The 13,597-nt window shown below is 35.1% G+C and overlaps 1 protein-coding gene across 8 annotated transcripts in view; it reads left to right on the top strand.

Annotated features, from left to right (window-relative positions):
- WDR64 (WD repeat domain 64) overlaps positions 1–13,597 on the top strand; it is a 150,941-nt gene that overhangs the window by 31,121 nt on the left and 106,223 nt on the right. For 5 of the 8 annotated variants that reach the window (XR_008501183.1, XM_054478906.1, XM_054478925.2 and 2 more), the window contains 2 exons: positions 730–944; positions 4,779–4,913. Coding sequence is in view for 7 of the 8 variants with exons in the window: in XM_054478906.1 (XP_054334881.1) it covers positions 730–944; positions 4,779–4,913 (350 nt within the window). In the remaining variant the exon portion in view is untranslated. The remainder of the gene's footprint in view (positions 1–729; positions 945–4,778; positions 4,914–13,597) is intronic. The other 3 variants (XM_054478931.2, XM_054478953.2, XM_054478947.2) reach the window with 1 other exon arrangement.

Below are 13,597 nucleotides of genomic sequence, written 5' to 3'. Positions count from 1 at the left end.
TGGCTACGGGACCTGATGTGGCCTTTTCAGTTACTGTGTATCAGAGCACTATAATTTATTTCCTTAAATGCACTTCTACCAGAATGGTAGCTCTACAAAGTCAGAAACTGTCTTGTTCATCATTGCACAGTCGTGCTGCAATCGTTCTTGGCACATGGAAGGAAATATGTAGATAAATGTTTGTTGACTGACCAAATTTATAGAGACTGAATCCTGTAAGAGCAATAGCTGTATAGCTTAGTGGCCCCATTCAATAGTACAAAATAAGCTTGACAAATGCTAAATATTTCTGAATAAACTTGGATGGTAGAATAATTTTTCTTCTGGTGACTCCTTGGGACTTTGATATTTGATTTTCCTGTTTGCCACCCAGTTTTATGTCAATAGTCTGGTAACACCTGAACCTTGTTATGCTTACTTTAATATTTTCTTATAAATCCAAAAAAGGGCCATTTATAGTCACACATCAGAAAAATCTCATTACTTATTGGCCCAGGGTAGGCACTCTACTCCTTTCTCCACCAAACACCCAAAATAACAATGTTGGGCTCACAGCGAGTGTTCTATAACTTTTATTTGGTTAACTGGTTTTTTTCTCAAATTATCTTATATGATAGGTGTATCTACAATAAGAAACAGCGGAAAGTGAAATTTTTGTCAAATAATAAGGGAAATATTTATTGAATAGAGCAAAGTGACAATTCATTAAAGTCATTTTTCTGTTTCTAGGAAAATTATTTTGTCATAAAGCCAATGGATCATTGCGTCCTGTGTGTGTGTGTGGTGCCTTTGCCTGACCATCTCTGCCGAGATGACATCCTCTTGGGGGATGATGGGGGTTTTGTGAACAGATTCACAGTCAACAGTGATGACTTTGGAATAAAGCAGGCAAAATCCAAAAGAAAATTACAAAATCAGGTCTTAGACTCAAAGAACTTTAAAAGGTAAGAGTATCATATGGTTAATTTAATTCTTTTAATAATTATAGTCTTTTGCAAGTAAGCTTTATGGTACAAAGTGAAAAATGAGATTTAAATTATAGAAAATAAGAAATTAAGGCAAAATTAAAGTAATATAAACAATTATAGTCATTGTTCATGTATACACACACACACACACACACACACACAGTGAAATGCTTCTGGCCTCAAGAAACTGTCAGTATAATAGCTCCTAATTTAAGTGCTATTGACAACTAAAACTTACAGGTAGTTGAGTAGATTGAAAAGTTAAATGAAAAAATTAAATCGTGAAAAAAACTATAAAAGATACATGTGACTAGTTACTAACACTTGAACATAGGAAAAATTCTAAATATAAAAGCAATGGATATAGAATTCAAAGAAAAAGTTTGATAGATTTGACTATATACAAAATAAAACCTCTGGACATCAAAAGATAGTATTATTATTATTATTATTATTATTATTATTATACTTTAGGCTCTATGGTACATGTGCGCAACGTGCAGGTAAGTTACAAAGATAGTATTTTAAAAGCAAACTGGAATAAATATTTGTGACAAATATGACAGACAATGGGTTGATATTTTTAAAAGATCTTAGAGTTCAATTAAAAGATATAATCCTCCAAGAGAAAAATAAGCAAAGGTCATGGACATGTGATTCACAAACATGTGCACACAGTACAAATGGTCAATAAACATTTCAAGGTGATCATCAGAAAAAAATGCTAACAATAGTTACCCCCAACTGACAATTATTGTCTTCCTTATAATTGCAATGTCTTTAAAGTTTTTGAGAAAGGTATGTATTACTTTTATTAGCTGAAAAACCTAAATTTTATATTAAATGGTCTTCCTTATTTATCAAAGAAGTACAAGTTAAAATCAGATACAATTTTTCACTTATAAAATCAGAAATGATTAAAAATGGGGAAGACGCTGTGAGCTGGGAATTCTCACACTAGTTGGTGGCAAAAGTATGAGTTGGATCCACCTTTCTGGAAAGAATTTCGGAAGCTGCGTCAAGTGCCTTCATAACCATTAATACATTGGGACTTGGTATCCCTGTCTTCAAAAATATAAGTATGGTTATCACAGCTTCGCCTTGCCTTGCCTTTCTTTCCTTTTTTGACGGAGTCTCACTCTGTCGCCCAGGCTGGAGTGCAGTGGCACAGTCTCAGCTCACTGCAACCTCCGCCTCCCGGGTTCAAGCGATTCTCCTGCCTCAGCCTCCTGAGTAGCTGAGATTACAGGCACGTGCCACTATGCCAGGCTAATTTTTGTATTTTTAGTAGCAACGGGGTTTCACCATGTTGGTCAGGCTGGTCTCAAACTCCTGACTTCATGATCCGCCCGCCTCAGCCTCCCAAAGTGCTGGGATTACAGGCTTGAGCCACCGCGCCCAGCCCACAGCATTATTTCTGATGGTAAATTATCTAGTGTCCAACAAAAGGGGAATGATTAATTTAGATATTAATCATTTACATAAATCAGATATATAAATATATAATATAAACTTAAATTATATATAATATATTTATATATAAAATACATTTTTTGTCCAACACCTAAAATACATTCAGATTTCAAGGATGTTCAGTAAATCATAGTATAACCATATGTCATGCACCCATTTAATTGTTTTGAAAAATGTTTAATAGCATGAAAAGTGTTTATGACATAATGTCAAGTAAAAATTATTTATCTTTCAACATATGAATTTGGGGGATAAAAAATTTTAATTTAATTAATTTTTTATGTATATATGAATCCAGTCTTATAAATGTATATATGTGTGTGTATTTCTACTTAGAAAAATATTGAGTATAAGTATCCAAAACTTTAATAAATGATTTCTATAGGGCTTCAAAGAGGTGATTTTTAAAATTTTATTTGCTTTCTAAATTTTGTACAGTGAACATTTTTTCCTTATAAAGACATTAAAAAATGGATTATACTTTGTTATTATGTAACAAATACTTTATCCCAGAGTTAGAATATGCAATTAAAAGCTCATTACAACTGATACTACGTGGAATTAAGACTAGTCCCATTGCTGGAACCCTAAGAATGATAAAATAAAATTAACTGGCTCCATTTTCAATCCTTCACATATAAGCAGTATTACTTAGTCCCAACAAAGAATTAGACCTGATGGAGGACTTCCCCAATCTGTGATGTGCTGCTCTATATACTATTAAGCATTTCATTCTAGTTATGCTAGGCTCTTAGAATAGATGCTGAGACATGAATCTGCTTTTTATTAATGTGTGTGCCACCTGTCAGAAAATTCCATGGCTCATTTTTCAATCCCAATCCCTGTTTTCATCAAATAGATATGTTAAAAATGAGATTTAGAAATCTGAGGAAGTTAAGGAATCTGGGTACAGTTAAATGAATGCTAATTCACATTAGTTCTTGTGGTTATTATATTCATGTAGATGATTTAATCATGCAGATGATTTAAATCATTCAAGACTGCGGTGTATATATAAGCTGAGTGTTGCAGCATTTTCTTACACCAAGAGATCTTCAAACCTCACCAGAATGAAAAGTATTAAGGCCAAAGAGATAATTAAATTCTGGAGCTATCATACGAGTTTTCCTGAAGCTGACATCCATAGAATTCATTCTTGTTGAATGGGTGGATATGGGGGTAGTAAACACTGATATGCAAACCATTATACAAATTAAAGAAAGAAGTAGCCAGCATCCAGAGTTCAAACATATCTGGCATGAGAATAGAAAGCTTCCTCTCCACTCTGTTTAATGTCATATTGTAGAACTTTCACGCCTTGAGCTGTAAGCATTTCTATTCCTCAACTAGAATTTAAGCAACTTGGTGACAAGAATTTTTACCTTAATCATCCTTGTGTCCTTAGTACCTGGGATGCAGTAGGTGTTCAATAGATGTGAATGAGGAGACAAAGAAGCCATTAAATACTGGTAAATATAACACCACGAAGACAAGAATTTTGAGGCAGAGGTTTTGTCTGTAACCTTAAGCCCCACATTCAAATGTTTTGTGAACTGATGGCCAACACTCTGACAAGGAATGTTATCACTATCCCCCACTCAGCTTCACCAGTGATCTGAGATTTTACATTACCCAGTACTTCAGTTTGAAAAGTATTAATGGAAAATATAAATATATTTTCAAATGAATTGATTCAAATAAGATATAAAAGAATATGAAGCATACTGCTCCATTGGGATCATTAGAAATTTTCTAGTAAAATAAAATTAATAGTGCCATTATTGAACTGGGATTCTTCTAGATTATTCTTTTAATTCTGAATTCACAGCTCAAATTTTTGTGGGTCTTTTAAAGTTACTTTTCCATTTTAAGTATGCTTGATTATAAATAAACAGTTAAAAGTGGGCCAGGTGCAATGGCTCATGCCTGTAATCCCAGTACTTTGGGAGGCTGAGGCAGGCAGATCACCTGAGGTCAGGAGTTCGAGACCAGCCTAGCCAACATTATGAAACCCGTCTCTACTAAAAATACAAAATTAGCCGGGCATGGAGGTGCACACCTGTAATTCCAGTTACTTGGGAGGCTGAGGCAAGAGAATTGCATGAACCCAGGAGGCAGAGGTTGCAGTGAGCCGAGATTGCACCACTGCACACTCCAGCCTAGGCAAGAGAGCAAGACTCCATCTAAAAAAAAAAAGGTGTTATAATGCATTGGGCTGTATTCTACATTTGGGTTTAGCACAATTTAGTTACAGTCAAAATAAATTGCTGAATAGAAACTTACATTATACATTTGTGTGTCTAACATAAATCTCCCCTGCCTTTTCTTAATCCCCAGTGTTAAAAGGAAGCTACATAATGACTGGGTTATGAAAATTAGATATATTTCAGCCCTAAATTGTTTTGGATCCTGCTCCTTAGACAGTAATCACTCATTAGTTTTGGAATCCTTGAAAAGACTCGAGGATAATTTGTAAGTACAGTAATTTATATACATGAACAGTCTGTGAATTTCAAACTTTTTACAATGATAAAACCATGACAGCTTTGAAACTTTCAAACTGGCTTTCAGAAAAATCAGACGTTAACTATTCCATTTGTTTGGGAAGGTTAATTAGATTTCTTAGGAAGAAATTGAAGCCACTTATGCAAATTTGAACACGATGTGTTCTAACATCAACTGTGCTCATTTGTTGTTTATTTCTATCATCTACTGAAATTAATCAATATGAGTGCATCTATAACATATTTCAAAATATAGTTCTGTTGGTAAAACTTTATAATTTTAAAATCATTCTTACAGGTCAGTTGGCTAACCAAGAGCTTGTGAGTATGATCTGTAGACCAGTCATCATGTTTCATGTGTAATATACAAGTTGGCATCCTCATAGAAAGGTTCATTTTAATATTGTCTTATTTTCAATCTGGTTAAATATGTATTAATAACTAGAAAACCGTTACTGTATCTTAATTTGGGGTTTTAAAATTGCATTGAGATGTATGCTACAACATGGATGAATATCAAAAACATTAAGCTGAATAACAGACGCCAGACAAAAAGACTGCATATTGTATGATTCCATTTATACATAATATCAAAAAAAGGGCACATTTATAGAGACAGAAAGTACATCAGTGGTTGCCTAGGACTGGTGGTAGAAGCAGGGATCCCAAATGGGCACAAGGGGACTTTCTGGGGTGATGAAAATGTTCTAAACTTATTGTGGCGACTGTTGATTGTTACACAATTCTCTAAATTTACTAAAAATTATTGAGTTGTACCCCTACAATGAGTGAATTTTATGACATGCAAATGTTATGGTACCTATTGGGGTATTACATACCCTAATAAAGATGTCTCAGAAAAGCTCATTGAGACTCCTGGCTGCCTTCCAGTCTGGCATGTAAAGAGCTTGGAAGTTGCCGTTCCATCCTAACAAGTAAAAATGTAACAAACTAAAAAATAAATAATTTTTCTTAGATCCATCAGAGAAGTAAGGTCACAAGGCAGTTTTGTTGCCCCCACATTGGAGAGATAGAGAGGCAAACACTGAGAATCACAACTTACTGGAGCAGAAATTCACAGGCAGGAACCCCCTGAATAACCAGTATAGGGCAGAAAAACCTACATTGTAATGGACAAGTGCTCAGCATGGACAATTTTAGAGTTAAAAATTCCAGGGGTGCCCAGTCATAGGGGCCCCTATGCTTTTGTGAGTTTTACTTCCAGGAGTTCAACAGATTCTTAAAGTGAGTATCAGTGAAAAATTCTCTCTTGCTTCTGGCGGAGGGGAAGGAAAAGGCACCATTTTGAAATGTGCCAGAACACGTTGTTCTTTCCAAGGCCTGCCCTCAAGAGAAACTATGTTATCAGAGTCTAAGCTATTGGAACTTTGTCAGGGAATAACTCACAGAGGGAAGGAAAATATCCACTCTAACCTCTGGTCGCACCTAAGAGGGAGGGTGAGGAAGACTGAGAAGCACTTGTGAAATTCGCAATCCAGACACACAGGCTCATCAAAAGAACGAGACTTACAGGATTCACCTTCCCCCACAGCTTACTAACATGTTACTAATGGCCTATTTATAGCAGTTCCCTTTACCCAGTAAATCATGTCCAGCTATCAAGAAAAAAATTACAAGGCATACTAAAAGGCAGAAAACAGATTGTCAGAGTGATCAAAAAACAAGACCCAACTATATGTTGTCTATGAGAAACACACTTTAAATATAAAGACACATATAGGCTAAAAATAAAACGATGCAGAAAGATATACTATGCTAAAACTTATCAAAAGAAAGCAGAAGAAGCTATGCTAGTTTTATATAGAACAGATATCAGTGCAAGGAAAATTATCAGGGATAAAGAAGGGCATTACACAATGATAAAGGGGTCAATTCTTAAAGACGCCCTGACAATCCTTAATGCGTATGCACCTAACAACAGAGCATCAAAATTAATGAGGCAAAAACTAAAACTGCAAGAGATAGAGCAAGCATCAGAATCAGATTCAGACATGGCAAGGAGGTTGGAATTATCAGAATGGGAATATAAAACAATTATAATTAACAGGCTAAGGGCTCGTATAAAGCAGGCAGCAGACAAGAACAGACGGGCATTGTAAACAGAGAGATGAAAATTCTAAGAATAAAAAATTCTAAAGATCGAAAACACTCATAGAAATGAGTAATGCCTTTGATGGGCTCATTAGTATACTGGACATAGCTGAGAAAAGAATTTATAGAAGATTCAAAAACAGAAAGCAAAGAGAAAAAAACTGAAAAAAAAAATAGGATATCCAAAAACTGTGGGCAACTGTGAAAGGTGTAACATATGTGTGATGAGAACACCAGAAGAAGAAAGAGAGAAAGGAAGAAAAGGAACATTTGAAGTAATGACTAAGAATGTCCACAAATTAAAATGAGACACCAAATCCCAGATCCAGTAATATCAGAAAACACCAAGAAGGATAAATGCCAAAAAATAACTATAACTAGTCATATCATGTTCAAACAGCAGAAAAGTAAACATAAAGGAAAAAAACTGGCTGGGTGCAGTGGCTCACACCTGTAATCCCAGGACTTTGGGAGGCCAAGGCGGGTGCATCACAAGGTCAGGAGTTAGAGATCAGCCTGACCAACATGGTAAAACCCCGTCTCTACTAAAAATAACAAAAATTAGCCGGGCATGGTGGCGCACGCCTGTAATCCCAGCTACTCAGGAGGCTGAGGCAGGAGAATCGCTTAAACCTGGGAGGCGGAGGTTGTAGTGAGTGGAGATCGCACCACTGCACTCCAGCCTGGGCGACAGAGGGAGACTCTGTCTAAAAAAAAAAAAAAAAAAAAACTTGAAATGAGCCACAGGGGAAAAAAACAACTTATCCGTAGAAAAGCAAAGACAAGAATTACTTGTGATTTTTCCTCAGAAATCATAAGCAAGAACAGTTGAGTGAAATATTTAAAGTGTTAGAAGACCTACCAGCCTAGAATCCTGTACACTGTGAAATTACCCTTTAAAAGTGAAGGAGAAATAAAACTTTCTCAGACAAACAGAAATTGAGGAAATATGCTATCAGTAGACCTGCCTTTCAAGAAAGGGTAAAAGAAGTTCTTCAGAGAGAAAGAAAAGCCGTAAGTCAGAAACTTGCATCTATATAAAGAAAAGAACAGCATCAGAGGAAGAAAAAGTAAAGGTAAAATAAAAATTGTTATTTTTGTTATTCTTAACTTTTCTAACAGATAATTTGTTCGAATAATAATGACAGCAATGTATTCAATTATATACACAATATACACACATATAAACATATATATGTATATATGGTATGTTTGCTATGTGTAAGCAAAATAAATAACAGCAATAATACAAATAGTGGAAGGAATTAGGATTTTTGTTTATTTTAATATACTTGTACTGCCTGTAGCACAGTGTTGCTTGAAAGTGGACGTGGATTAGTTGTAAATGTATATTGCAAATGATAGGTCAACCACAAAAAATTGTTTTTTAAAAAATGTGTAACTTTTATTCTAAGAAAATAGAGAAGAAGAAATCATGTAAAGTGTTTAAAACACAAAAGGCAGAAAAAGAGTAAAAGACAAAAACAGAAACAAAGAAAAGGAGCAATTAATAGAAAACAGTAACAAATATAGTAGATATTAATCCAACTATGTCAATAATTACTTTAAAAGTCAATGGTCTAAATACACTAGTTAAGAGACAGAGATTGTCAGAGTGATCACAAAACAAGACCTAACTCTATGTTGTCTATAAGAAACTCACTTTAAATATAATGGCACATATAGATTAAAAGTATAGGGATAGGGTAAGATATACCATGCTAACACTTATCAAAAGAAAACAGGAGTTACTATAAAAACACTTAGCAAAGTAGGAATAGAGGGAACATCATCAACTTGTAAAAAACATCTACAAAAAACCTCCAATTAACATCATCTATAGAACTGGACAAACAGTTTTCCCACTAAGATCAGGTATAGCATGTTTGTGCAATACAAGGTTATTGTATACAAGTCAATAACTTTCCTATATCCTAACAATTAACAAGTGGCATTTTAAATTAAAAACATAGGCTGGGCACAGTGGCTCATGCTTGTAATCCCAGCACTTTGGGGGGGCCAAGGCGGGCAGATCACCTGTGGACAGGAGTTCAAGACCAGCCTGGCCAACATGGTGAAACCCCGTCTCTACAAAAATACAGAAATTAGCCAGGCATGATGGCAAGTGCCTGTAATCCCAGCTACTTGGGAGGCTGAGGCAGGAGAATTGCTTGAACCCAGGAGGCAGAGGTTGCCGTGGGCTGAGATCGCACCATTGCATTCCAGCCTGGGCAACAGAGCAAGACTCCTTCTCAAAAAAAAAAAAAAAAAAAAAAAGAACAAAACAAAACAGAATCACAATGCCATCTACACTAGCATTTGGAAATGAAATACTTAGGTATAAGTCTAACAAAATATGCAAGATCCAAATGAGGACAACCACAAAACTCCAATTAAAGAAATCAAGGAATTAAATGAAGAGATATTCCATGTTCATGAATAGGAAGACTCAATATTGCCAAGATACCAGTTTTTCCCAACTTGATATGTAGAGTCAATGCTATCTCATCCAAAATTCAGCAAGTTATTTTGTGAATCTTGACAAGTTCATTTTAACATTTATATGGAAAAGCAAAAGGTCTTGAGTATTCAACACAATAATGAAGAGGAAGAAAAATATCATAGGACTGACAAGTCAAGACATAAAGCTATAGTAATAAAGACAGTGCAGTATTGTAAAACAGTGGAAAAAATAGATCAACAAAGCAGAAATAGACCCACATAAATATAGTGAACACATTTTTGACAAAGGAGCAAAGGGAATACAATGGAGCAAGATATTCTTTTTAACAAATAGTTCTGGAACAAAGAAATAATTGATAAGCTGTACTTCATTAAAATTGAAACCTTCTGTTCTGCAAAAGACACTGCCAAGAGAATGAGAAGACAAGATACAGACTGAAAGAAAGTATTTGCAAAAGACATATCTGATAAAGGAATGTTATCCAAAATATACAAAAAATTATTTCAACTTTATAATAAGTAAACAAACAACCCAATTGAAAAATGGACAAAAGATCTGAATAAATACTAAGATATACAGATGGGAAAGAAGCATAACGAAGGATGCTAAACACTTTAAGTCATGAAGGAAATGTAAATTAAAATAAGATACCAGTACATACATATTAGAGTTGTCAAAATGCAGAACACTAACACCACCGAATGCTGGTGGGGTGTGGAGCAAAAGGGACTCTCATTCATTGCTGATGGGAATGCAAAATGGTGCAGCGACTTTAGAATTCCGCTTGACAGTTTCTTAAGAAAATGAAACATACCCTTACTACATGATCCAGCAGTCATACTACGTGGTATTTACCCAAAGAAGTTGAAAACTTATATTCACACAAAAATCTGTACATGGATGTTCATAGCAGCTTTATTCATTATTGCCAAAACTTGGAGGCAACAAAGAAATCTTCAGTAGCTGAATGGATACACAGACTCTGGTAATCCAGATGATGGAATATTAGTCAGTGCTAAAAGGAAATGAGCTATCAAGACATAAAAAGACATGGAGGACCCTTAAATGCATATTACTAAGTTAAAGAAGCCAAACTGAAAAGGCTACGTACTGTATGATTCCGATTATATGACATTCTGGAAAATGTAAAACTGTGGAGACAGTAAAAAGATCAGTGGTTTCCAGGGCTTTGAGGGGAGGGAGGGCGCATAGAGAATTTTATGGCACTGAAACTACTTTGTATGATACTGTAATGGGGGATAATGTCATTACACATGTATCAAAACCTATGGAGTGTACAACACCAATTGTGAACCCTAATGTAAACTATGGACTTTGGTTTATAATAATGTGTCCATTATTATAACCAATATACCACTGTCGTGTGGGATTTTGATTTCGGGAAAGACTGTGCATGTGTGGGGACAGGGAGTATATGGGAAATCTCTGTGCCTTCCCCTCAGTTCTGCTGTGAATCTAAAACTGTTCTGAAAAATAAAATCTATTTTAAAAATGTGCTGAGCTACAAACAAGAATCTGACTTGTTGCAACAACAACAGTCATATTATTCAGATTTAGCTTTAAGGAAGAGCATAAACCTATCTAAAACACAATTGGTTAAAACATACAACCCTTCTCTGGTGATTTAATTCCATTCTTAAAAATTTATTTTCAAAACCCTAATAAATTTTTCTGAATTTCAGCTTTTTAATCTAAAAAATGGGTGAGTCGAAATGAGATTGATTGTTAGCTACAGAACTTGGTCTCCTTCCCCACCTTTACATTTAGAGAACAACTAAAAGTAGTACTAGGAAAAATGGTGAGTAGCCTGTCCCCCTAACAAAATGCATGATGTCCTTTAGGTGCTCTTGAGCTGTTTAAATGAAATTCACACAAAAAAAGAGTCACAAAAAATAGCCTCTGCATATACAGAGTTAGAATTCATTTAAATTCTGAGGTTTTTAATTTAAGCAATGAAATAACAGAATTAGAAATTTAATGGAAGAACAGCGTATCACATCTCTAAGATGTGATTTTTTCTAAAATGTGATTTTCTTGAAAATTGTAGACTTCATGAAAGATACTTTTTTTTTCACTCCTCTAGAAAGGATGAAATGTTTATTTTGGTGTATAACATATTGCACTGAGAGACAAATTAGAAACCCTTCACAGCACATTAAAAACAATTTCATTTCTTGACACCAGATTGGATTCCACAAATATCATTTATATGGCATAATTAATTGCATAGTTTCATTTAGTTTCTGTAATATAATTAACTGCTAGTGATTATACTCTTGCATTTTAAAGGAGTGCATTTCTGAAACATTTAATTAAGAAATAGATGCAAGTTTATATCCAATGTGATTGTATCCTATGCTGGCAATTCATGATACATTGATAACCATAAAGGAACACTGTGAAAACATATGCAGATTGATATGCCCTTGTAGTCCTACAGAAGACATATTCTACTTCAACATCCAGAGAAAACATGTTCATTTCCAAGATACACAGATCTATAGCCTCGATTTTACCAGGGCAAACATTTCCAGCACATTTACCAGGGTGATTATAACAACTAATGTAGCAACCAGAAACTTATACAGGTCATATATAGCTTTTAGTCCAGAAATATATCTGTTATCCAACAAATATTTAGTAAGTCGCTATGGGATAAGCACTATGGACAATACAAATATATCTAAGCCATGACCCCTGCCTCTACATGCTTAAAATTTAAGTGGTAAGATAAAAAATACAGACATAAAGTCAGTGGTATGTTGAAGCCAGCTCATATTAGCTTATGAGAGTTGATTGTTAAAATTTCAGGAATTAGGCAAGCCTGTTGTTAAACATTGTCATCTTGGGATGTCAAACCTAAGCCAAAAACAATCAAACAAACAATCACTGTCATCATTCAAAATTGAATTATATAAGCTAGTAATTCAATTATATAAAGAACAAAGTCAGTAAATACTCAAAATACGTCACTTCTTTTTTATTTATTACAATTTACCATTGTCTATGTTCTTGAGGGTTTTTTTAAAAATATCCTCAGAAAATACTACACAGTACAATGGTGCACAACTATATGTTTTTTTCCTAACTCCGTGTTTAGAGCTGTCACATTGGTAATTTGGAAGCAGCCATGCTACCATATTTATAGCATGGAAAACAGCAAACTCTAAAAATCAGTCGACCCACCCTGCTTTCCCTGGCTGCAGCTGAATATTACACATTTACCAGCACACCATTGCATAGGATGATAATTATCAGCGCAAAGCATGATATATCAAAGATCAGTTGAATGGTTTAGAATTATAGGCACAGTAGAAGAAAAGGGAGTAATAAACAATAGTTCTCAGCAAGCCTAAAAAGATAAGAACAAGAAATCTTATTTAGAGGACTATAAAAATAAACTTGGCAGTGATTTCATTAACAAGAAATGTTATAACAGCCACAATAAACATACCAAGTCTGCATTTGGGGGGTTGAAGTGGCTTATTTCTACTTTCTTAAAGAGTATCTTTATACTGGTGCATTTAATTGCCTACTGCCGATGCTGAGATTATAAAATAGAAATCAAGGCATTATTCTGAGACCAGACATAGTGGCTCAGCCTGTAATCCCAGCACTTCGGGAGGCCAAAGTGGGAGAATCACTCGAGCCCAGGAGTTCAAGACCAGCCTGGGCAACATAGGGAGATCCTGTTGCTACAAATAATTTTAAAATTAGCCAGATATGGTGGCATGCGCCTGTGGTCCCAGCTACTCGGGAGGCTGAGATGGGAGGATCACTTTAGCCTGGAAGGTAGAGGCTGCAGTGAGTGATGACACCACTGTACTCCAGCCTGCGGGATGGAATGAGACCCTGTATCAAGAAAAAAAAAAAAAAAAAAAAAAGAAAAAAGCATTAGTCTGAATAACACTGATAAGACCCTAACAACTTACAGCACCTGGAATTTTTTCTTTCAGAAAAAGTTATCTTCAGAGAAAGTTCCTTTCTCTGACCTCCTCTTTTATCTTATCAGCTCTTGAACACTCTAACTCCCACTACAGCTACTCAATGACCTC

The sequence above is a fragment of the Pongo pygmaeus genome, chromosome 1 (assembly GCF_028885625.2).
Source record: "Pongo pygmaeus isolate AG05252 chromosome 1, NHGRI_mPonPyg2-v2.0_pri, whole genome shotgun sequence".
In the NCBI taxonomy this organism is placed as follows: Eukaryota; Metazoa; Chordata; class Mammalia; order Primates; family Hominidae; genus Pongo; species Pongo pygmaeus.
This window is presented reverse-complemented; position numbering and strand designations above follow the sequence as displayed.